The following is a 25,487-nucleotide window of genomic DNA, read 5'->3' on the forward strand; positions in this document are numbered from 1 at the left end:
ATGTAATTAACTACAAATTATGACATAGGGGATCTCTCTGAGGCTCATAGGTAACATCCCCCTGAAATGGGGTCTCACCTACATTTTGTATTTCATTATTACTCCAATTATGCAATCTTTTATTTTTATTTATTTATTTACTTATTTATTTTGGTTTTTGGGTCACACCCGGCAGTGCTCAGGGGTTACTTCTGGCTCTACGCTCAGAAATCACTCCTGGCAGGCTTGGGGTACCATATGAGATGCTGAGACTCGATGCACTGTCCTTCTGCATGCAAGGCAAACACATTACCTCCATGCTATCTCTCTGGCCCCCAATTATGCAATCTTTTAAGAACTACTTAAAGGGGCCTTGACTGATAGTATAGATGGTAATGTGCTTGACTTGCCACTTATGGCCAGGGTTCAACCCAAGAACAAACCCAGGAGTAAGACCTAGGCATCAACAGTTTGACTCCCCACACCCCCAACCAAAGGAAAATAAAAAATAAAAACAAAGAACTCAAAGTGTTGACTTGTTTTAAAAAATTGTGTGCTGGAAATAAATTTTAGCAACAAATCCGAGAGAAATTTTGCTTTACAAGAATTATGTGCTCGGTGTATTTTGAAAAAGCGGCTATGTGTGGTATTTACAATAAAATATTAAAATGTAATATCGTGAATAGTGAGCAATTTACACACATGTAGAACGGTAAGGAGAAGAGTGGATGGTGCTTACTAAAGCTTCCAATACAAATCAATCTGATTAGAATCTGACCATTTTTCCCTGCCCCATACACACACACTTTCAAGTGTTTTGGACTGAAAGCAAAAACATAGAGTGCTATTATGTATGTCTCTTGTGCAAACAGTATCTTGCAAAGCAAAATTCCTAGACCACAAAAAGCCACAGAGAGACAACTCTGCAAGTGGCTAGCACCCCTAGAGAAGAAGAGACTCAGTCAGGTACAGTCGTGTGCTCCCCTAAGGTACTGCATCCTGGAAACGCCATTTCGAAGCAGCCTAAGTGCGCAGAAAGAGCTTCTTAGTGAGAATCGGGTGCACAGAACAGCTTCAGCCCACACCGAGGGCGCCAGCGAGGGGGGACCTCCCAGACCAGCATTGCCCTGGCGACCAGAGGAGCCCAGAGGACAATGGAGTCCAGGGAGCGAGTGGGAGGGGAGGTTTCTGCTGTCATCCCAGCGAGCCCCTTTTCAGAGGAGGGGATCCCTGGCATGAGCCCCACCGCAGCAGTCTTCAGTGGCATCTGGACCGCGAGGCTCAAATTTGGGGTCCCCACGAAGGCTCTGGAGGATCACATTTGAATCTGGAAATCTCAAGGGACGCAGGCCCCTTAATTCTACTCCAACACCCCTAAAATGCCACCAAGAAAAAAGAGAGAAAATAAATTAAAAAAAGAAAAAAGGTTGCATTCTAGGCTTCAACGAGTGTGAGCCTTGCTGGTCCCACAACGCTCTCCCAGATTATTAGGAACCGTGGATGCCACTTTAATTTATTTTACTTTTTATTTTTGGGGTGGGGGCACACCCAGTGACACTCTAGGGTTCCTCCTGGCTAAGCGCTCAGAGATCGCTCCTGGCTTGGAGAGACCCTATGGGAGGCCTGGCGGATCGAACCGCGGTGCGTCCTAGGCTAGCGCTTGCAAGGCAGACGCCTTAGCTCTAGCGCCACCGCTCCGGTCCCCAAATTTAATGTAACCTAGCCCGGCTGGGAGAGGAGGGACCGGGTCCAAGAAGAGGGTGCGTGGCCTGAGTAAGGGGGCGTGTTTATACCCGGAGGGGCGTGTCGGGGCGGGGCCTGCGCTGCAGCACTGAGGCTCCGCCCTCATCCCATCGCCTTCGGGAGAGGGACGCAGACTGGGAAGGGAAAGGGAGCAAGGGTCGAGGCGGCGGCGGCGGCGGCGGCGGCACCAGGGCGCTCCTTCTCCGGGCCCTGACTGTCAGTCTGTCCGGGGGAACGAAGACGCCGCCCCGCCACGCCACACGTCGCTCTTGTGCCCGCGCGCCACCTCGCCTCGCAGTCTCTTCTCGCTATGTCCCACAGCAGGCATCGCATGGCGGCCCCGCCGCTGGAGCGCGAAGACAGCGGGACCTTCAGGTGTGTGCCCGGGCTAGCTAGCGATCGGGGCCCGACGAGGCAAGGCCGGGCCGGGAGAAGGTGGGCAAAGGGGGTGGCGGGAGCCTCCGGGCGAGCCGGAGGCCTTCTGGGTAAGGCCACGGCGGGGACACCCCCATCCCTAGCCTTGGCGTCGGAGTGGACCCCGCCCCCCTACAGGGTGCCCGGGCGGACGGCGCGCGTGGGTCGGGCCCCGGGTGGACGTGCCAGGGCTGGGTCCCCCCCAAAGCATGGAGCAGAGGCATCCGCTCACTTCCCGCAGAAGCCTTCCTCCCCCACTTCCAAGCGACCCGTCTTGGAGACCTCCCAGTCTTCTCCTCCTGGCACCCCCAAGAGCTGCTTTGGGTGGCTGGTTGCCTCCTTGCCAGCTCTGGCCCTGGCTACTGGACAGATTCGTGTGTGTGTGTGTGTGTGTGTGTGTGTGTGTGTGTGTGCGTGCGTGTGTGCATTCTGCATCCCTCTCCCAGCTGCTATGCAAAACACGTTTTTGTTTCTGTTTTTCTTTTTCTTTTTGGGTTTGTTTGTTTGTTTGTTTGTTTTGCAGTTTGGGCAAGATGATTACTGCCAAGCCAGGGAAAACCCCGATTCAAGTCTTACACGAATACGGCATGAAGACCAAGAACATCCCGGTTTATGAGTGCGAAAGGTCGGATGTGCAGATACAAGTGCCCACGTTCACCTTCAGAGTCACTGTGGGGGACATAACTTGCACAGGTCGGTGAGGCCCGGGGACTCCACCGAGCTGTCCGTCGCCAAGTGTTCAGTGCCCAGGTTTGCTTCTGAATCTGGAAAGAAAATGCGTCTGAGTTTGCTTCTCTTCCCTTGGCTCTTTCTACTTCTTGCTGAACCTGTTAGCCAAAGTAGAATAAGGGACACGGAAAACATTTTTCTGTTCCAAATACTGAGGATTGAAATATCCCTCCCCGTTTAGGCAGGCATAATGTAGGGGTGGTGGCCTAACAGGACTGATTCTGTGCCACGCAAGCGCCCTATCTACTGTCCTATCACTGCAGCCCTGTCCCAGTATTTTACTAAGATAGTAGAATGAGGAAACAAGATTAGAAAGCTTGAAGTCGTGCTACTAATGTCACGTAGCAGGGGGATTTAGAGTTCAGATATATGATGGTCTGAGAGCTTCAGCAAATCACTGAAGTTGCCCATTTATAAAGTGACCATTTATTGTTAATTTATATATATATTACAAGCATAAGAATATTAAATACTGGGGCCCGAGCTATAGCGCAGCTGTAGGGCGTTTGAATTGCTTGCAACTGACCCAGGACGGACATTGATTCGATCCCCGGCATCCGATATGGTCCCCCAAGCCAGAAGCGATTTCTGAATATTTGTTTTGGAAAATGCCAAAAATATTTCAGGTGGTCTGAGTATCTGTAAACTGGTTTTCTGAAAGCATCATTTGTTCACAAGCCTGAAATTTGGTCCTCTATGTTGAAGCCACTTTTATTTTGTTTGCTTTTAAGCCATACCCAGTGGCGTTCATGGGTTACTCCTGGCTCTTCTCTAAGAAATCGTTCCTGAGAGGTTTGGGGGCCATATAGGATGCCTTCACCGAAACTGAGTCATCCAGGGTTTGCCATGTACAAGGCAAGCGCCCTTCTCACCGTGCTATCGCTCCAGCCCATGTTGAAGCCACTTTTGTTGTTGGTTTTTTATTGCTATTGTTTGGGCCATGTCTAGTGATGCCCAGGGGTTATTTTTGGTGACCATATGGGATAGCAGGGATCAAATCTCGGTCATCTGCTAAAAGCAAATGCCTATCTGCTGTTCTGTCATCACTCTGGCTCCTGTTGAAGCCACTTTAAAAAAATTGGGAAGATTTTTCTGTCTAAGGCAGGTAGATTATAAGTGCTGGCCAGAGATTTCTTGTATGAACACAAAATCATCATTGCATTACTGCTTTAGTTTGTATATAAATATTCAGTGAACTCTATAAGAAAAAAAATAGCCTTTCTCCTCCTATATGCTTAATGTTTAATAGTATATGTGGTTTGTTGGGCTTCCTCTTCTCACACTGCCCTGTATTTTTGTGCAAACTTCTCTACCTCTGCAGCTTCCAATGCTCTTAAGGCTGCTAATATAGAAGGCCGTATTTTCAGTTCAGGCCTAATTGCAGAAATGTGTATCTGCTGAGCAGCTTTGCTTCTTTGATCCCCAAATACTTGAATGTCCCAAACTGAATGAGTCTTTTCTCTCAAGCAGTGAAGATACTGATGCCATTCACTTGTTTGCAGTAGAAAATTGAGTTTTGTTTCTTTCTTTTTTTTTTTTTTGGGCCACACCCGGCGGTGCTCAGGGGTTACTCCTGGCTGTCTGCTCAGAAATAGCTCCTGGCAGGCACGGGGGACCAAATGGGACACCGGGATTCGAACCAACCACCTTTGGTCCTGGATCAGCTGCTTGCAAGGCAAACACCACTGTGCTATCTCTCCGGGCCCTGTGTTTTATTTCTTGACTCTCCCCCTCCCCATCCTGCACCTCTTCGCCCCAACACACACCATATATATTCTCTCATCCATTTTCACCAGATACTACTTCCTAAATCTCTTTAATCTGCTTCTCTCATCTTCTAGCTACTGTTCAGACCATGGTCAAATCTACTTGGATTATTGCTGTAGTCTTAGTTCTTTCATCTTCTAATCTTGGGGTGTCCATTTTGTACATGACAACTAGAGTTTACTTTCTATCATTCAGATCTCTCCATGTATTTTTTTAATTTAATTTAAAAATATTTTTGCATTCATTCATAACTGAGATGATAATTCAAAGGGCTGAGTTGAAGCATATTTTCTGAAACCTCAACTTTGATTTATAGCATCACATGTTTTCCTCTCCACTTCCCCCAATCTCCATTGGGTGGCCCTGATGGCCTTCAGCATGGCAAGGCCTGAGCACTGAGCACGATCTTATTGCTGGGCTTGAGAATTAAACCATCTGGTCCATTTAATCAGATATCAGTGGGAGTAACCTGAGGTTACCTGAGCACTACTTAGCATGCTTCTCTCTCTCTCTCTCTCTCTCTCTCTCTCTCTCCCTCTCTCTCCCTCCTTCCCTCCCTCCCTCCCTCCCTCCCTCCTCTTTCTTCTCCCTCTTTCCTCTCTCCCCTCTCTCCTCTCTCTCTTCTCCCTCTTCTCCCTCTCCTCTCTCTTCTCCCTCTCTCCTCTCTCTCTTCTCTCCTCTCTCTCTTCTCTCCTCTCTCTCTTCTCTCCTCTCTTTTCTCTCTTCTCTCTCCTTTCTCTTTTCTCTCTATCTCCTCTCTCTCTCTCCCCTCTCTCTCTCTCCACATCAACCAAAAATGCAAAAATAAGAACAAAAAATTTTCTTGTTTTCCCACCACCTCCTGGGTAAATATTAAGCTCTTTATTTGGGGAAAAGAGGGTCCACACCAATAGGTACTTAGGGCTTATTATTCCTTAGTTCTGTGCTAATGAATTACTCATAGAGGTTCTCAGAGGTTCTCTTTGTGGTGCTTGATATCAAACCTAGATCAGCTGGTAAAAAACAAGTGCCCTATCCTTCTTTACTAATGCTCTGGCCCAAACTAAGTTAATAATGTGACTTACTACCTTGCTTCTCAAAGAAGAATCAGCAGCAATGCCAGTGCGATCACTTGGTTTTGATAAAAATGTAGGCTACTAGATCCTGTGACTGGCCAGCTCAAACGAACACTAGATCAAAGCGTGTATATTTTATATGACATTTCCTGGCAATTCAGCAATTCCTATTCATGTTAAAGTCTGAGAAGACAATTTATATTTTTATTTATTTTTAAAATTAGCCATCTATATTTTTAATAATTGCTTTATTTGAGCACCACGACTACAGAAATATTCATCGTTGGGTTTCAGCCATAGAATGTACACCTCCCTTCACCAGTGCACCTTTCTTGCCACTAATGTCCCCCATTTCCCTCCCATCCCTCTACCCCCACCTATGTCTGGGATAGGCAGGCATTTTGCTTTAATCTCTCTTATCTCTCTGTCTTTCTCTCCTTCTCTCACCTCTCTCTGTCTCTTTTTTGACACTGTGGTTTTCACTGTTGTTCATGAAGGGGTGTCAGGCTTGTCACTTTATGCCCTTTTAGTACCCAGTTCTTGTCCAGAGTGATCAGTACCAAATATTTTCATAGTAGACCCATCTCTACTCTGACTGTACTCTTCACTCCATGTGGCAAACTTCCTACCATAGACTGGTCCTCCTGACCCTTGTCTCTATTGTCTCTGGATATTATTACCATACTACCTTTTTTCTTATATCCCACAGTTGAGTGAGATTATTATATGTTTATCCCTCTCCCTCTGATTCACTTCACTCAGCATAATAAATCCATGTTCATCCATGTATAAGCAAATTTCATAACTTCATTTTTCTCTTGTAGCTGCATAGTATTCCATTATGTAGCTATACTTCAGTTTCTGTAGCCACTCATTTGTTGTCAGGCATCTGGGCTTCCATATTCTGGCTATTGTGAATAGTGCTGCAATGAACATAAGAGTGCAGAGGGCATTTTTGTATTGTGTTTTTGTGTTTCTATGGTACATCCCTAGGAGTGGTATTGCTGGATCAGATGGGAGTTCAATTTCTATTTTTTTGAGGAATATCCATATAGTTATCCAGAAGACTGAACTGGATGGCATTCCCACTAGCAGTGAATAAGATTCCTTTCTCTCCACATTCCCACCAGCATTGATTGTTCTTTTTTTTTGGGGGGGGGGTTTGGGTCACACCTGGCAGCACTCAGGGATTACTCCTGGCTCTCCGCTCAGAAATCATTCTTGGCAGGCATGGGGGACCATATGGGATGCTGGGATTCGAACCACCGACCTTCTGCATCAAAGGCAAAAGCTTTACCTCCATGCTATCTCTCTGGCCCCACTTATTTTTCTTATTCTTTGTGATGTGTGCCAGTCTCTGTGGCGTGAGATATAACCTCATTGTTGTTTTGATTTGCATCTCCCTGATGATTAGTGATGTGGAGCATTTTTTCATGTGCCTTTTGGCCATCAGTATGTCTTTGAGAAGACAATTTTAGAAGACTGTTTCTTCATCTCACTTTCCCTCACCCCCAGCTTTTAACTTTCAGTCTTTTATCTCAAAATTCTTTCCCTCAAGTCTTACCATAACCTCTAAGGGCTCCTGATAACTCTGTCCTCTGTGTTTCCTTTGAGCATTTCTTTGCAGGTGCAATTTACTTGGCTTTCTAATTCTCTAGCTCTCTTCACTTTAGTTAACCTACTAAATTTTAAAAATACATCTAATTATTTCTTTCTTTTTATTTATTTTGGGGGACCACAGCTGGCAGTGCTCAGGGGTTCCTCCTGGCTCTGCATTTAAGAGTCACTCCTAGCAGTCTCAGGGGATCATATGAGATCAAATCAGGGATCGAACCTTGGTGGGCCAGGTGTAAGGTAAATGCCCTATCCACTATACTATCGATCCTGCCCCCATGTCTTTCTTTATAAAGCCTTTCAGAATGCATGCCAAGATTAGAGGAATTGCCCCTTTGCCTACCTCCCAAAACCTGCGTGAGGCCTGATGTACCAAGTTCTGCATCACATACCTCGAACAGAAAGAATCCCGCATGAGGCTATGCTCTCTCAGCATGGGCTGGCTTGTATCCTCTGTTGTGTCCTGAATTCCTCAGGTTTGTGTGTTCTTTGAAATTGAGGCTAACACTTCAACCTTTTTCTGTGCACTCTGCTTTGGTCACATCAAATAGGCATTAGCATTTTAATACCACTTTAGAAAGATTTTCAATTCAATTGAACTCTGAAAGAAAGATTGAGTTACTATTAAGCAGGTGTGATTGCTTACTGAAATTTAGACATCAATCTTAGTGATAGTCAACCTATCTCGGGTTATAGAGTTACCTAGTAACCAGTACCTCCATAAAGACTGTGGAAGACTTGGAACATAAGTCAATCTAATAGATGGCTCCCTTAAAGGAAACTTCTTGCTACCAAAAAATTTCTTTTCTTTAGTGATAAGGAAAAACACTGTTACATTTCTTTAGAGGTGTGTCATGGTTTACTTTTTTCTTTTATGTAATATAATGCAGAAATAAGAATTTTAAATATGCATAGAATTAAATATATTGACATTTTAAACTTTTAATGTAATAATTCTATTGATTTTTCCATAGGGTATAACTATGAGCATATATTTTTATTAACATTATATAACATATACTATAGCACCATCATCTATATTATGAAAGCTTTTGTATTTTCACAGCATATCCAAGCTTTCTTTTTAACCTTATTTCAGGTGAAGGTACAAGTAAGAAGCTGGCGAAACATAGAGCTGCAGAGGCTGCCATAAACATTTTGAAAGCCAATGCAAGTATTTGGTGAGCTAAATTTCTTTGTATTCTGCAGCTCAAAATATCATGGCCGAGGTAAGATTAAAAGTTTGAATGCTCACAAAAGCAACAAAATTAACAGTTCTTTTTTCTTGTGAAAATCTGACATCACTTAAAAATAACTTTACCCTTAAAAAAAATTAAAACTGACAACTATTAAATGATGGCATTTGTGAATTAGGCTATTTTTGTAATTAGATGGGATACAGTAGTTAAAAAACAACTGTAATTTTTGGGGCAAGTAATTTAACTTTCTGTATTAAGATTTTATTTCTACCCTAAGAAACATGTGAGATGGTAAAAGTTAAGCTAAAAGTATTCTTTTGGGAATTCTAATGTAAAAGAAGGAAACAAAGAATTGTGTGTTCTTGTCTCTTATAGTATGTATGGCACATTCAAGAAGATGCTGAGAAGGTTATTTGTTTTTGACATACTTTTTCATAATAGATTTGCTTGAATTTTAGCTACTTTTTTGGAGAGTATTGGTCTTAGAGATTCTCACATATCATAAATTTGAATCCTATGGTTTCTAATCAGCATGCACTGGAACATGGCATGCCTTCAAATTCTTGTCTTTGCATATACTCAGATGTAATTGCATTAAAGGCTAATATGATTTGCTCACTGCTGACAGCAGAAATTATGAGAATTTAGGGTAGAATTTTGTTCCTCAGCCATAGCAAATGTTTAGCTTAAAGATGTGTTTAGATTCTCATGAAGTCTCTTTCCCTGTCTTTTCCTTTCTTTTTATTTATTTACTTATTTGGGGGGCAGTGTAGGGAAGTTGGTCCTCACTTGGTGATGCCCAGAGCTTATTTTTTGACTCTGCACTAAGGAGTCATTCTTGGTGGGTTCAGGAGACCATATGAGGTTCCAGCGTCAAACTCAGGTTGGCCAAGTACAAGGCAAGCGCCTTATGTGATGCATTATTTTGGCCTTATGCTCATCCCTTTTCTGTCTTTCTAAACTATTTGGATAGCTTAGAACTAACCAAACTGGGAATGCTTTAGTCTCTAGGTCATGCATTACAAATTATTTGTGCTAACTTGTATGACATGGCAGCTAGTGAATTTTCCCCTTGTTGGTGATGACTAGACTCTGTGCAGTCCATAGCAGTAAATATATTTATATAAATGCATGTTTAGATTGTCATTCTCTGCACACAGGCACTTCACTTTCTCAGCAAAAGAAAAAGCTTAAGTTTACTCTATATTTGTTTTTCTTAACAGATGAGATAGGAATTACTCTATAAACTGTAATTAGGCCTAACATGTTATGCTTTAATAGACTTTCTCCTTCATTAGAATTCACAGTGTAGTTTTCACATTTGTCATTGTAGGTGAATTCATATCCTATGCAAAGTCTGAAGCTCTGACAACTAAGAAAGCTCGCTATCTCTGTGTGTGTGTGTGTGTGTGTGTGTGAGAGAGAAAGAGAGGAGGTTCACTTTTTCCATAATCACATTCCCCCACATATGCTGGTACCACGTTCATGCAGATCATATATATTATGCCAGATGTGCATAATTCTTGGGACAATTTTCCCAGCACTGAGCAGATAATAGATTAAATAGTTCCTTCTTCCATAGTTATCTGAATGGTTGACATTTATGATCTATATTATCTAAAGGACTCAATTACAAAGCTGTTTGCTAGTATTCCTTTTTGGTGTGTGGTTGTAACAATAGTTTATTTTATTTAAATAAAACTTTATTGACACTTACTTTATACAATGCACTATAAAACTTTTGAGGCTAACACATGATCCTACCATCAAGGAATTTATAGACTGAACAGAAGAATGATATAGTGAGGAATGGACACATTTTATATATTTATAAGACTGTCCAACTTATGGTAAGGGAATTTCCTAGAAATAGTCAATTAAAATATTATAATTGTTCAAAGAAAGTAGAAATTACATTGCAATGGGATAGAAAATAAGTTTCTTAGTAAAGGGGCATTTATCTCTGGCATCTCACATGATCCCGAGTCTTGCCAGGAGTGGTTTCTGAGTACAGAGCTAGAAGTAAGCCCTGAATACACTTGCTATGACCCTAAAACAAACTAAAAATGAAACAAAAGCAAATCCATATCATATATTAAGTCATCTAACACTTTGATCTACTCAGCCTATAGATATAAGAAAATAAATTTTTGTTGTTTCAAAGACAAAAAAAAAGACCCCTTGGTCTGATCAGATTATCCTAGAAGATTTGGGATAAAAGGCATTTCATGTAGAAGAAATAGCAATAACAAAGGCAAAGTTGTTAAATAGAAAACATTTATCATTTATTATATAATTTGTAGAAAATTGTTTATAACATTTTTAAATGTTTAGTTTTGCAGCTCCTGATCCCTTAATGCCTGACCCTTCCAAGCAGCCAAAGAACCAGCTTAATCCTATTGGTTCACTACAGGTAAGCACTCAGATTTTTTTATTTGCTAAATGACTTTATTTACTGAAAAAAAGGGGACTTTTTCTATTTTCTATTTTATAGATAAGATTTGTACAATAATTTGTTTTCCAAGCCAAGATTATTATATATTACAATGCTAACTAGAAATTATTTTCTAGTTATGTATGAATTTTTTTTCACATAAAGTATCTGCCTTCGGTTTGTCAAATTCTTACTTGAGATTACCAAAACCTCAGTGCACATGGGTAGAGTGTTCTATACTATAAAGTATTTCCTACCACTCTCTTGACAAAACTCTTTCTGCTTTATAAAGAACTCAAAGTAGATAAACTAATTCAAGAAAAGGGTATTAAACGGTTTACTTATACATTTTATATATATTTATATATACATACATATATTTTATATATATAATGTATATATCAAACTGTGGTCAATCCTAGGTTAGCATGTGCAAAGCAAACGCCCTACTGCTTGTGCCACTGCTTATATCTTTATATAATTTATAATTCAGCTTTGAATTTTTACATGCAGGTATCCTTTTGGCAGACTATTCATGTGCTCTTTTGGACAGCTACCCTGCTTGCTGTCATAAATTTTCCTTTGGACACTTTCTTGCTGAGGGTGTTTTGTAGTCTTCCTTCCCTTCTTTCTTCATCTTTACCAAAGTGTCAGTCTGATTCCTCTGCTCAGTCTTGATAAAATAGTGGCTAGTCAGTGTCAAGGATGTAGCTCAGTGCTTTGCACATATAAGGCCATGCATGAGTTGGATTTCTAGCACAGAATAAAGTAATCATAACCAAAAAATACCATGGTTAAGCAGCAATAATTATGGAAATATATATATATCTAGAATTTCCTATATAATTGGAAACAGATGGTTGAGACTTCTAGATGTTATCTTTTTTGTTTGTTTTTGTTTTTGATCTCCACCTGATGATGCTCGACTTCTTACCCTATGCTTAAAATTTACTCCTGACGTTGTGCTCAGGGATTATTTTTGATAGTGCTTGGGGAACCATATCAGGGGCTAAGGATTGAACCTGGGTCAGTTACATGCAAGACAAGCATCTTACCCATTGTACTCTCTACATCTCTCTCAAGATGTCATCTTTGATGTTCTCAAAGAGGTAATTTGTTTGCATACTTTTATAGCAGCTGACTATGGTTTTATGGATGAATGCCACTCATAGCAGAAAACTGCACTAGTTTTGGTATTTTGTGCTGATAAGGTATAAAATGCAGGAATACTTTATGGGAAATTGAACATTTATTTTCCAGTATAGAATATCATTATTTTCAAGCAAATAAAAATAAGATGAAAATTATGGAAGAATATGTATATGATCAAACAATTGCCTGATAAAATTACTATTAAAACTTCTCAATATCTTAATTCTATAGGAATTGGCTATTCATCATGGCTGGAGACTTCCTGAATATACACTTTCCCAGGAGGGAGGACCTGCACATAAGAGAGAATATACCACAATTTGCAAGCTAGAATCATATATGGAAACTGGTACTTGGGTTTTTTTTTTTTCATTTTCATACAGATGATGACATTTGAAGTACTTTGATGAAAAAATAGAAACTTTTGTTGTGATATTTTCTCAAATATTCCATACAAAAGAGTGAATATACTTGTCTTAGCCTCTTCTTATTTCTATTGAATTTAGGTAAAAAATATTTGACTTAGAGTGCTTGGGGAGAGGTGGGTGTTAAGGGCAGGGAATATAATTCAACTGTAGAGCTTGTAAGTATGAAGCCTTGGGTTTGATCTCCTGTTCCAGCCCTCCTGGAAAAACTTTAATTTGCTAATTTTTTAAGTTATAGGTTGATAAATAATCGATCCTTTAAGCAGTTTTTATTGATATATTGATGACTTCTAAAATCTCAAACAAAAGCTAGAGATGGCTCAGTAAGCCGAGTGTGTGCTTTGCTTGCAGAAGTTGAGGGTTTGATGCTGATATGAATGATCTCCCAAGCACCACTGGGTATTGCTTGCCAAATTAAAAATTCAAATTGGAGAAGGAAATTTTATTGATCATTTAAGTTAAGCATTTAGAAGATAGGAGAACTGAAAGAAGAGTCCATTTGAAGCAAGGTGACTAATTAGACAATAAATGGGGGTTGGAGAGGTAGTATAGCTGATCAGGAGTATAGCTGATCAGGAGTGATTCATGAGGACAGCCTGGAGTAATAAACCCTGAGCACAGCCAGGTATGCTTTCCCCACCAAGACAAAACCAAAAAGCATGTAGAAGACAGTAAATGTCAAAAATTTGCATTAAGATAAAATGAAATAAAAATCATCCTTTTTAATTATAACGTAAGATAAAAATGAAAAAAAATTTAAAATTAACTAGAAGTTACCCTTTTAAATTACATTTTTATTTTTTATAAGCTATCAGTGGGAGGAAAATAGTCACTTTTAAAAAGTACTAATACGAATTTCTGTTTTAAATTCTCTAGCATGTTTATGTCATTTTTAAAGTGTCTGTGTTAAAATTTGATCTTTACTAATAATAAGCATCTGCTTATATGAAGAAGTGACTTGGGATCTTGCATGAAGCACAGTATCAGAGCAAGACCCCAGCTTCCATTCTCCATTCTGTCCTTGATTGGCCTTTAAAGGCAGGCAGATTAAACCTCCCTGGCCCTCAGTTTTCTTTGCTTTGTAAATACATTTTTATTGAGATAACTAATTCAGTTTTTCTTTTTTTTTTAAAGAACTGTGATTTCCAAATTATTAAATCTATGTAATTTATTTCATAAAAGATGTCAGGACCATTTAATAAGAGCAGTATTTATTTGTTTTGTTTTGTTTTTTATTTTATGAGTACAAAGATGCAAAGAAAGAGGACAAGGTGAAGTTACAGTGGGAAGACTATCTACCCATAAACAGAATTCTCAGAAGAAATTCCCTGGCTGACACCTTAATTTTGAACTTTCAGCCAAAAAATTTTAGACAAATAAAACAAAACACATGCACAATTACTTTGTCCCTCAAGTCCCCAGATTGTAGTACATTATGACATTTCTTAGCAGTACACAAAGCAATCTAAAGCCACAAAATTTATGTAACTCCTTTCACATTGAAGGCATATTATTTTTTTTTACAGTTCCATGCATATGCATATTAATTTAAGATAACCTCAAAGGTTTTAATAGTTTTTTTAAGAATTAGAGTCAAAGGAGCATAGCAAAAATGGTGGCAATTGTTGTTCGCGTAGGCCCAGCAAAATATGGGGGACATGGGAAGAAAAAGCCTTGACCTAAATACAAGGAGACCTCAACCCTGAAGTTTTCTGGCATAAGACCAACTCTTCAGGCATACTAGGCATACTAGGTTGTTCAACCCAAGTCATTGTCTGTAGTGCCAATGCACTTTTATTTTTCACACAGTCGCTGTTGTTGGTGTCAAGTTTCTGCAGTTAAAGATCCTGGAATCTGTGTATATCCTACTTCGAAGTCAGGATGATGTGGAGCGTCCTCTAGTCTCATCTCACAATTAGAGGGCAATGCAGAGAGCCCTGTCCTGAAAACAGATCGTTGTTGTTATTAAGTCTTTTGGGTGTTAAGAAACATCTCTTTTGAGTAGGTCCATGCCAGAGCAATGGTAGGGTCTTCCCTGGTAGAGGATTGCTTCCATGTGATGTTATAGACAACCGTGGTTGCTTTATAGATGGCATCCCTGGTTCAGGGGTGAATGGAAAATGCCCATTCTTCTGAGGCCTAAGCCAGGTCATTATGACAGTGTTCAGGGTTTAAGATCCCATTGCATTATAAGATTTGTGTGTTCCCATCTCTATTAGATAAAAACTTGTTTGTATGTATAGTATTTTTCCATTTTAATGTGCCTATGCAAAAGAGGAACAATGCCACATGGCGTTATTGATAGTTGAGTTTTAAGTGAATCATGTTACACATCCCATTACCAATATCAACTCCTCCACCAGTGCTCTCGTAATCCCATTATCCCCTCACCCAACACCTGCCACCTTAACAGGCAAAGCTAATTTTTTTATAGTTTATAAATTTCTTTAAAAAAAGCATAGAGGGCCCGGAGAGATAGCACAGCGGTGTTTGCCTTGCAAGCAGCCGATCCAGGACCAAAGGTGGTTGTTTCGAATCCCGGTGTCCCATATGGTCCCCCGTGCCTGCCAGGAGCGATTTCTGAGCAGACAGCCAGGAGTAACCCCTGAGCATTGCCGGGTGTGACCCAAAAACCAAAAACAAAACAAAACAAAACAAAACAACAAAAAAAGCATAGAGTAGATAGTATTTATAATGTTTTATATTCAGTATTTCCTATGCCTTTCTTACTCATGTTAAAGACAAAGATCATATTGGATTCAGAGAGATATCGTACTGTGGGTAAAGCACTTGCTTAGAATGCTTTTGACCAGAGTTTGATTCCCAGCACCCCATATGGCCCCTAATCCCTACCAGGAATGAACCCTAAACACAGATCCAGGAGTACTGCCAGGTGTGACATCCGAACACAGAACCAAGAGTACTGCCTGGTGTGGTCCCCAAACCACAAAACTGAAAGTGGCAACATTGGACCCCAGGCAATATACTTGTGTCTGATCTCTGCTTTTTTCCATTTGCACTAAGTGCATTCCTAAATTCTCTGTTCTTTGGGACCCTCAGCACCATGGTCAGGAGTGCAGCATCCTAGCCAGCAACGCAGCCAGCATAGGTATAAACACCACAATAAGGTAATACAGCCCTCCCACCTCATCCCTGGCAAGCATTGTGGCTGATTGTGATCATTGCAGCTCAGTGTGCAGCACAGCAGCCAGCTGTAGGGCTGCCATCCTGCTTGTGATCCCTGGTGTTGCAGTAGGAAGAAAGAGACTGTGGGGAAAAAGTGCTTTTATCCATTTTTCTTCTTTCCCATTTTTCTGGTTGCTGCATGACCAGGGTCCATGCTCACACTTGTTTATACTGCTTGCTCATATACTCAACTCTCTGGAGGTTCACAACTCTTTGTTGTGGTTCTTGCCAGGTGCCATGCTCTTTTGTTTGGTTTAGGACCACACCAACTATTTTAGTGATCTCTCCTGGCTGGGTTTGTGGGAATGTGTGTAATGTTTGGGATCAAACTCAATAATAAAATCAGGGGTCAGAACAATGGTACAGTAGGTTGAGCAAATACTTGCCTTGCACATTGTCGACCTGGTTTTGATCACTGGTATCCCATATGATTTCCCAAACAGTGCCAAGAGTGATTCCAGAGTACAGAGCCAAGAGTAACCCCTGAACATCATAGCTTAACATAATAATAATGATAATAATAAAATAATAAATCAGTCTTATTAGAAAAGTGAGATGACTTGATATTTTCTCCTGGAAGACATATGGATGCCGCATGGGCATATGAAAAAGTGTTCATCCTCACTGAGAAATAGAAATGTACATTAAGAACAATGAAATGCCATCTCATACCAGATCATTGATCAAGTCTGGACACAAGTGCTTATGTGGATGGGATACAAAAGAATCTTGTTCACTGCACATCATCTGGCTCTGCCTCTATGGAAAACAGTATGGTGACTTAAAAATTTTTTAAATGGGGTACCAAGAAGACAGCTTTATGGGTAGGACTTCCCACCCCAATAGCCAAGCTGGGAATAGCACCCATGTCTCTTTGGTCCAAAATAAGAAAACAAAAGTAAGAATTAATAACGTATGAAGCACAACAAGGTAAGATATCATATCAGTAAGAGGATGACTAAAGTATAAAAGTCATGAGATTGTTCTTTAATCAAATCCAATGCTTTATGAAGTTATTTTCTTCTCTTAATCTACCATTTCTTTTTCTTTATTTAGGAAAGGGGGCATCAAAAAAGCAAGCCAAGAGGAATGCTGCTGAGAAATTCCTTGCTAAATTCCGTAATATTTCTCCAGATAATCACTTTTCTTTAGTGAGTCATAATCAGCCACCTATAACAGTAACATGACTAGGTTTATTAAGTTTTCTTGCTGTAGAAAACTTTTTGTTGATGTTTCCTTTTTGTCACACTATTTCTTTGTTCAGGGATCACTCCTGGTTGGCTCAAAGTACCATATGGGGTTCATGGCCTAGTTGGCCATGTGCAAGTCAGGTGCCTTCTGTGCTTACTGTCACTCTGGTCCCTCCTTGATACCTTATTATAGAGATTCTTTAGAGCTATGGTTTAAAAAGAAATTTCCATATTCAATTTTATACTACCTCCAATTTTAGCTACATCTTATACGTGAGCAAAGACCACAATAGAGATGTGAAGAGATGGGAAGTTTTGGAATAAACTAACAACAAAGAGATCTAAATGTTTTGTTTGCTTATGATTTGGAAGCCATATTCAACAGTGCTCAGAACTAACTCCTTGCTCTGTGCTCAGTTGTCACTCCTGGAAGTATGTAGGGAACCATATGTGGAGATCAGAGGGCTTCACTGCATGCTAGATAAGTGTTTTAACTATATTTCTTTTGGTCCCCTCAAATGGGATCTAAAGGTGTTATACTTATGATGCCTTTTTTGCTTATAAATTATTGTATTCCCATTTATTTATTCATTTATACATTCAGTAGACATGGAGTAAGCTAATTTTTTGTGGTAGGCTTAGTTCCACGTTGCTAGCATACAGTGAACAAGACATTCTCTGCTTCTAGGAATTTATAGCTTGAATGAGCAATATGCTTACAGACTTGTCCCAAGAGAGTGGTTAAGAGAATGGAAAAATGCATCTAGCAAAAGATTGCAATTTTCAGGGTGGCTTCTATAAGTAGTGCTAAGTAACACCTGTAGACAGAAAAGAGGAAAAAAGCTATAGTGAGAAGAAAGCATGTAAACATACCCAGTAGTGAAGCAGAAACAATCTAGAATCACCAAATAATTTGGTTTGACTAGAACCTAGAAGGTGGTATTAAGTAGATTGAATTTTACCTTGAGCGTAGTGCTGAGTAATTGAAGAATTATAAACTATGATAGGTAGTTTATGTAATAATGTAAATTATATATTAGAAAGAAAATTATATGGCAGTATTTATGATGAATGACTAAACATTAAATTTATAATCTTAGTGGAATTCTTTTACAGAAATTAATGATGGCTAAAATTTAGATAGTTGCAATAAAAATGGTATATTTAAGTTCAGAAAAACTGGGGTCAGAGATAAAGTACAGTGGGTAAATAGTGTGTAACTACACTTACCTTGCACATGGGTTTAATACCTGGCACCATCTCTGGTCTCCTGAAGACCACTAAGAGTGATCTCTGAGCACAAAGCCAGGAAACAACTCTGAACACCACCAGGCATCACCCCAAAACCGAAAAGTAATAGTAATAAAAATAATGTTAAAATTTAGACTACTGAAGGAATATGGACTTAGTAATTGGATATGGATGTTAAGGATGAAAATGGACCCGGAGAGATAACACAGCGGCGTTTGCCTTGCAAGCAGCCGATCCAGGACCAAAGGTGGTTGGTTCAAATGCCGGTGTCCCATATGGTCCCCCGTGCCTGCCAGGAGCTATTTCTGAGCAGACAGCCAGGAGTAACCCCTGAGCACCACTGGGTGTGACCCAAAAACCAAAAACAAAAAAAAAAAAAAAAAAAAAAAAGAATGAAAATAAGGGGCCGGAGAGATAGCACAGCAGTAAGGCATTTGCCTTAGATGCAGAAGAACGGTGGTTCGAATCCCGGCATCCCATATGGTCCTCTGAGCCTGCCAGGAGCGATTTCTGAGCATAGAGCCAGGAGTAACCCCTGAGCACTGCCGGGTGTGACCCCCCCCCCCAAAAAAAAAGAATGAAAATAAGGGGGGCAGAGCAGTGGTGCAAGCAGTACAGTGTTTGCATGCACTAACCTAGGACCAACTGCAGTTCGATCCCCTGGTGTCCCATATGGTCCCCCAAGCCAGGAGCAATTTCTGAACGTATATCCAGGAGTAACCCCTGAACACTACTGGGTGTGGCCCCCCCAAAAAAAAGAATAAAAAAGAGGAGATGGATATTAATTAACATTTGGATGTACTATTTGATAATACTGGGAAAACAGAAAATGAGGATTTGAGGGTTAGCTGAAAATAAGCTAAATTAAGTTGGAAGTGTATGTGGAATATATAAGTAAGGATATATGAGTAGCACCTGGGTATACTGACATAGAGCTTAAGAGATTTGGCTACATATTTTGCTTGATATTCTGATATTTACTGATGAGTCTTTTTTTGTGGTACATCATATGAAAATAATATATTTTGTGGGAAATGAGAAGTGTGGTTGATAGCAGTGTCTAAATTTATAAAAATAATGACTCATTCTGTAGTGAAAAAAAATCAATAACTATATACTATTAGTAAAGTCTCTTTGTATGGTGCTAGGGGCAAACCCAGAAACTCAAAAATATGTAAGGCAGATGCATTATTACTGAGTTCCCTAGACAAAATTGATTTATTTAATAGAAACATATTTTTCAGACCAGAGTGATGTTGCAGGCTGTAAGGCGTCTGCCTTGCACGTGCTAGCCTAGGTCAGACCTCGGTTTGATCCCCCAGTGTCCCATATGGCCCCCAAGCCAGGAGCGATTTCTGAGCTCATAGCCAGGTGTAAACCCTGAGCATCACCGGGTATGGCCCCAAAACAAAAAAATAAAAAAAAATTTTTTTTGTAATGTGAATCAGAGAGATAGTGTCTTAAATACTTAAAGTACACTTGTGCACATGCCTTTTTTTTCCTTGTGGTATTTATTAAAAATAATGTATTTGTTGGGGCTAAAAAGATATAGTGGATAGGGTACTTGCCTTGCACATGGCCAGCCTGGATTTGATCCCGGCCACTTATATGTCCCCTAATCCCTTCCAGAAGTAATTCCTGAGTGTAGAACTAGGAGAAAGACCTTAGTAACACTGGTCATGCCCCCCCCCCAATAAAACAAGTCACAGCAAAAGTATGTGTTTCTGTTATCTAGTTAAATTTATAAGCCAAGGTGACAGCCAGATAAATATATTTTGTAAATTAAAGTGCCTATTAAATGCTTTCATTACAATGTTGCTGTAATCCAGTTCTAGTTAAGAGTTTGATATTAATTTCTGTTTTTCAGACAAACGTAGTTGGACATTCTTTCGGATGTACTTGGCATTCCTTGAGGAATTCTCCTGGTGAAAAGATCAACTTACTGAAAAGAAGTCTCCTCAGTATCCCAAATATAGATTATATCCAGCTGCTTAGTGAAATCGCCAAGGAACAAGGTTTTAATATAACGTATTTGGATATAGGTATGATTTTATTATTTGGATTATTCCAAAATGTGTTTTGTTTAAAATAGTTTAAAAAACAGGCCAGAGAAATTGTACAAGGGGTAGTGTACTTGCATTGCACACAACTAGCCCAGGTTTGATCCATGGCACTATATATGGTGTCCCAAGCTCTACCAGGAGTGACCCCTGAACACAGAGTCAGGAGCAAACACCAAGCATAATCAGGTGTGGTCAATAAAAACTAGAAGTATATGTACTTCTATAGTATATATTACTTAAGATATATATTACTTAAGAAATAAGAATTATGGGAGTCAGAGTGATAGCACAGCAGAGGGGGCAATTTGCCTTGCATGTAGCCAACCTGGATTTGATCCCCGGCACCTTATATGGTCTATTGAGCCTACTGGGAGTAATTTCTGGGTGCAAAGCCAGGAGTAAACCCTAAGTGCTACTTGGTGTAGCCCCAAAACAAAAACAAACAAAAATAGGAATAAGAATTGTAATTTTTAATCAGATATTTTGATGATATAATTAGCAAAACAGTGATTTTATTTCTTAACTCTTATAATTATAAATAATATATAATAGTTATATACTTATGGCTAAAATTTATACTTTTATTATGCACCCAGTACTGTTTATTACATATGTTGACTTACTGACACTGCATATTAATCTTTTAAAATAGGTTTTGTTATTCTTATGGTAAGTGAAAACAGTAAACAGAGACAGATGAGGAAATTTATAATCGGTCAAAAAGCTAATTAGTAGTATCAGTCAATACACTATTAAATTGCTCTTATAGCAGCTTTAATGATAAAAAGACAATCACATTTCTAGAGGAATTTCCGATTTGATTGGGCCCAAATCTATGTTATTTCTCTGTGCCAATTCTGAGAAAAAAATTGGTGACAAACTAGTTTATTATTTTAACCCATTTCAGTTTTTATCAATATTTCTTTTGTCTTTAATAATTAGAATAGATAGCTGCAGACACTGGGAAGTAAATTGGTTTAATGTATGCACACACACATGTGTGTGTGTGTGTGTGTGTGTGTGCGCGTACACCTTGGATCAAGTACAGCATCATAATATTTTCTTAACATATTGAAAATGATGCTTAGTGTGATGGTCCATAAAGGCTGTAATGGAAGACCAGTCATTAAATAAATATTTATTAAGTGTCTACATCTTTTTGTTTTATTTTGTTTTGTTTGTTTTTGGGTCACACCCGGCGGCGCTCAGGGGTTACTTCTGGCTCTATGTTCAGAAATCGCTCCTGGCAGGCATGGGGGACCATGTGGGACACCGGGATTCGAACTACCTTTGGTCCTGGGTCAGCCGCTTGCAAGACAAACACCCTACCACTGTGATATCTCTCTGGTCCCAAGGGTCTTCTTTGACACAGAAATGAATAAGCCATGTCATAAAAAGAACTTGAATGTTTCAAGTCTGGAAACTTGAGATGGCACTTTTTATTTTATTTATTTTTATTTTATTTTATTTTTTTTTGGTTTTTGGGCCACACCGTTTGATGCTCAGGGGTTACTCCTGGTTAAGTGCTCAGAAATCGCCCCTGGCTTGGGGGGAACATATGGGACGACGGGGGATCGAACCGGGGTCCTTCCTTGGCTAGTTCTTGCAAGGCAGAAACCTTACCTCTAGCGCCACCTCGCTGGCCCCAAGATGGCACTTTTTAGATTATGAATTAGTGATGTCATTTAAATGCTTTTTACTAACTTTAAGAACAAAGTGGTTCTGGGCTGTAGAGAGTCTAAGGACTCAGACTCATGCCTAGTATGTTTAAACTTGGATGTCCCTGGCACTGCAGGGGAGAAGCAGAAATACTGCTTCTCACAGAAGAGTTTCTTACATAAAGCACTCATCTAAAAACCACAGTCAATTTGGGTAACATTTCTGCAGTTAACTTCTAAAGAACCTAGCTTTTTTCCAAAGAAGATCAACATATTTACAATAAGCACTTGTAAAGATGTTCAACATTCTCTATCAGTAGTCATGGAAATATAGAAGAAAACCACAGTGGAGTACCTATCCACACCCACCAATAAGGTTATAATGAAGACAGTACAAAATGACTTATGTTGACCAGATTGTAGAGAAATATAGCTCTCATACATTGCTGGTAGAAAGGTAAAATGATGCCACTGCTGTGGAAAACACGTATTTTGGTTTGATTTTTTTTTTTTTGCCACACCTGACAATGTTCATATTTTTGGGCCACACCTCACACTCTTTTCTTAGGATCCTGGTGGCACTGTGGAGACATATGAGATGCCAGGGATCAAACCCAGGTCAACCATGTGAAAGGCAAGCACCCTACCCATTGTACATCTCTCCAGCCACTGGGAAATAGTTTTATAGTACCTCAGATAAGTTATTTTATAATCCAAGCAATTAGGTATCTAAAAGAACTAAAAACTAGCATTCACTCCCTGTACATACATGTTCACAGCTGTGCTATATATAATAGAAGGTGGATGTATCCCAGATGTTTATTATTGTTGAATGAATAAATCTCCTATATACATACATCAATAAATATTCAGAATAAATTTCCTCTATGCACATCAATAAAATATTCAAAAAGGAATTTAGTTTCTATACATGCTATTTATTACCTGGATGAACCTCAGAAATATAAGCTAAGTGGAAGAAAAGATCAAGTGAAAGAAAGTGACACAAGAAATCACTTACCATCATATGATTCCACTGATATCAGATATTCAGGATCATTGACTACTTAAGTTGGCAATTCCCAGAGAGTGAGACATATGAGGCTGGTGCTGGGCAGCACCTGGTCAAGGGTATGATGTTCTTGGGCTGAAGAAATCTAACTAGACGGGGGAGGGGGGGACGACTTGCACAGGATAGTAAAGGGACTTAATGTGATTACTTAACCATTGTCAAGTGATTAAAATGTTGTATGAATTTTATTTACTTAGATGATAGAATCAAAATCTCCTTACCACATTAATTGTATTTAAACATTAATTTCATTGTTAGGATATTTTCTGTTGACTGCAATTGAAATTTAAACACATGCACAGTACAAAATTGTGTAACTCAGTTTAAAGTGGTTGTATGAATTTCATATTGATTGCAAAACGAAAAAAGAGAGAAAGAACCTTAGCTGTTAGGTTTTACATTTCCTTAACATATTAATTTTATTTAAACATTAAATTATTGTGTTGTGATGTTTTCTATTGATTGCAATTTAAATTCAAGCGCACACACACACTTAAAAATTGTGTCACTCAGGAGACCGGGGAGAAGTTCATGAGTAACATGCAAAAGGACTTGGCTCACAGCACCACAGGATGCAACCCTGGAAGTTCTCAGCACCTTTGGGCTCAGGCAGCACCTCATTGCCAGGTTCTGACATTAAGCTCTCTAGCCCAGTTTGCAGACATTGCAGTGAGTAGCCTCTGGGTCTCCGAGTACTGCTAATGAAATCCAAAAGAAAGTATTATGAGTCACTTAATTTCTACTTCATCCCTATTCTATCCAACCATTTGTAGTAAGATCTAAAACTTAGTCATGAGAGTAACTGTAATTCTGAGTGACTCAATTGATAAGATTTGTTTCCTGGATTTAGATTTAGGTATTGCTTTTAAACCATTCAAGCCCATTCACAAGAAGGAACCAGACTCTACAGCCTCATAACCAAAAAACATGAACGCACAAAGGACGTTTTGCCCTATACTTGTGTCCTAGTTTCAGGATCTCCTGGAAATAACCCTAGATTTTAGAGTAGAAGTACAATTTCCCCAATCTTCCAGCACAATTTTTTTCTGTTTTGAAAAAAGCTGCCATGGTTCAGTAATTTGCAAACATCATTCAACTATGTTGGAACCCCTTTGGGAGCTTAATTTTTAAACGTAAGAAGCTGGAGCTCCTGTAAGCCCCAGCTCTGTGCTAAGTTCTAGAAACTAGCCCATACATGCTGGGTCTATGTTTTGAATGTTCCCTCTGGTGATTATGCGGCACAGCTGTGTTTGAGGTTGACTGTAGTGGAGCACTTGTGTTTTGGTTATGCTTTTATAAGAACAACGAAAATGGTAAGTAAAAACACCAGTATATCATGGATACTTTCAGGAAAATACAGTAATAAAGAACTGTGGAGTTTGTTTTTTTTTAACAAAGGATCTGCTTTCTGTACACCTTGCATTAACCATCCTGTTTGAATATGTCCTTACAGAAGAACTGAGTGCCAACGGACAGTATCAGTGTCTCGCTGAACTATCCACCAGTCCCATCACAGTCTGTCATGGCTCGGGGATCTCCTGTGGCAATGCACAGAGTGATGCAGCTCACAATGCTTTGCAATATTTAAAGATAATAGCAGAGAGAAAGTAAATGGGGCGCAACACAGGAAACCTATCCATAGCCAACCACAGGCAACACGTTTCCCTTTGGCCCCTTCCCCAGAAAAATACGTTAAATGTTTCTGTCTGTACATTGTTTCTAAGTCTCTTTCTAGACTCCATCAAGACTCCATATTTGAATTATCTCCTAGTCATTTTGTTAAGCTCTTTTTAATGGCTTCAACTTTGTATTGGTATATTGTATTTATAAACTTTGTACCATAGCAGAGTGTCACAGCCATTTACAATGCCATGTACATAGACAAGAAACTGCATGTTTGTTGTTGATAATGAAGATGACGAAGAAGTAAAGCTTATTGCTAGCGAGAGTCTTTCTTCCTGGTGCTTACCCTCTTTCTGCAAGGCTTTGTAAAGAAGGAATTCTAAGAACTCAGTACTGAGCAACACGGAGTGGGCAATCTTTAAATTTTAGGGGTCATGATTCTTGTGCTGTGTATTCAAGTTCATGTAATAAAAGCTGTTGTTATAAAGGGTATTGCTCATTTTACTAAATTATGCTGTTGACTCAACACTGGCCCCTTCATAACCCTTTCCCACGAGACTGATGTGTCCAATGTGCAGGAGTCACATTCTTCCTGTGGCTGTGCCTTCTGTCACAGTGACAGACTTCCAGGGAGTAGGTGTCACTATGCTGTGTTCTCAGCATTTTGTTCATCTGTTTATCAGACTCAAAGGATAAAGACTGTGGGCCAGGCCATGCCATTGGAGCACAGAAATAAACAGCTTTTAGATGTTGGGAATTGTTCAGTGGCTTAGAATACCTGCCTGGGTTGAGAGTTCAAATCCCATATCCCCACATGCATCGAGTGCAATCCTAGCGTCTCTTGTTTGAGCTTGACAGTCTGATAGTGGTTCCTAGTGCTGCAGGCATTTTCAAGCCTCATAACAGCCTGATGTGTGAGCTCTCAGGGAAGAG

The 25,487-nt window shown here is 39.7% G+C and overlaps 1 protein-coding gene across 1 annotated transcript; it reads left to right on the forward strand.

Moving 5' to 3' along the window:
* The first annotated feature begins 1,818 nt into the window (after positions 1-1,818).
* On the forward strand, positions 1,819-25,041 carry PRKRA (protein activator of interferon induced protein kinase EIF2AK2). Its single transcript, XM_049773492.1, has 8 exons — positions 1,819-2,097; positions 2,660-2,829; positions 8,401-8,482; positions 10,835-10,913; positions 12,318-12,435; positions 16,754-16,848; positions 20,006-20,180; positions 24,385-25,041. Exons 1-8 carry the CDS (start codon positions 2,033-2,035, stop codon positions 24,540-24,542), a joined length of 942 nt encoding a protein of 313 aa, XP_049629449.1. The 5' UTR covers positions 1,819-2,032; the 3' UTR covers positions 24,543-25,041.
* The last annotated feature ends 446 nt before the right edge of the window (positions 25,042-25,487 follow it).

Source organism: Suncus etruscus, chromosome 5 (genome assembly GCF_024139225.1).
Source record: "Suncus etruscus isolate mSunEtr1 chromosome 5, mSunEtr1.pri.cur, whole genome shotgun sequence".
Classification (NCBI taxonomy): Eukaryota; Metazoa; Chordata; class Mammalia; order Eulipotyphla; family Soricidae; genus Suncus; species Suncus etruscus.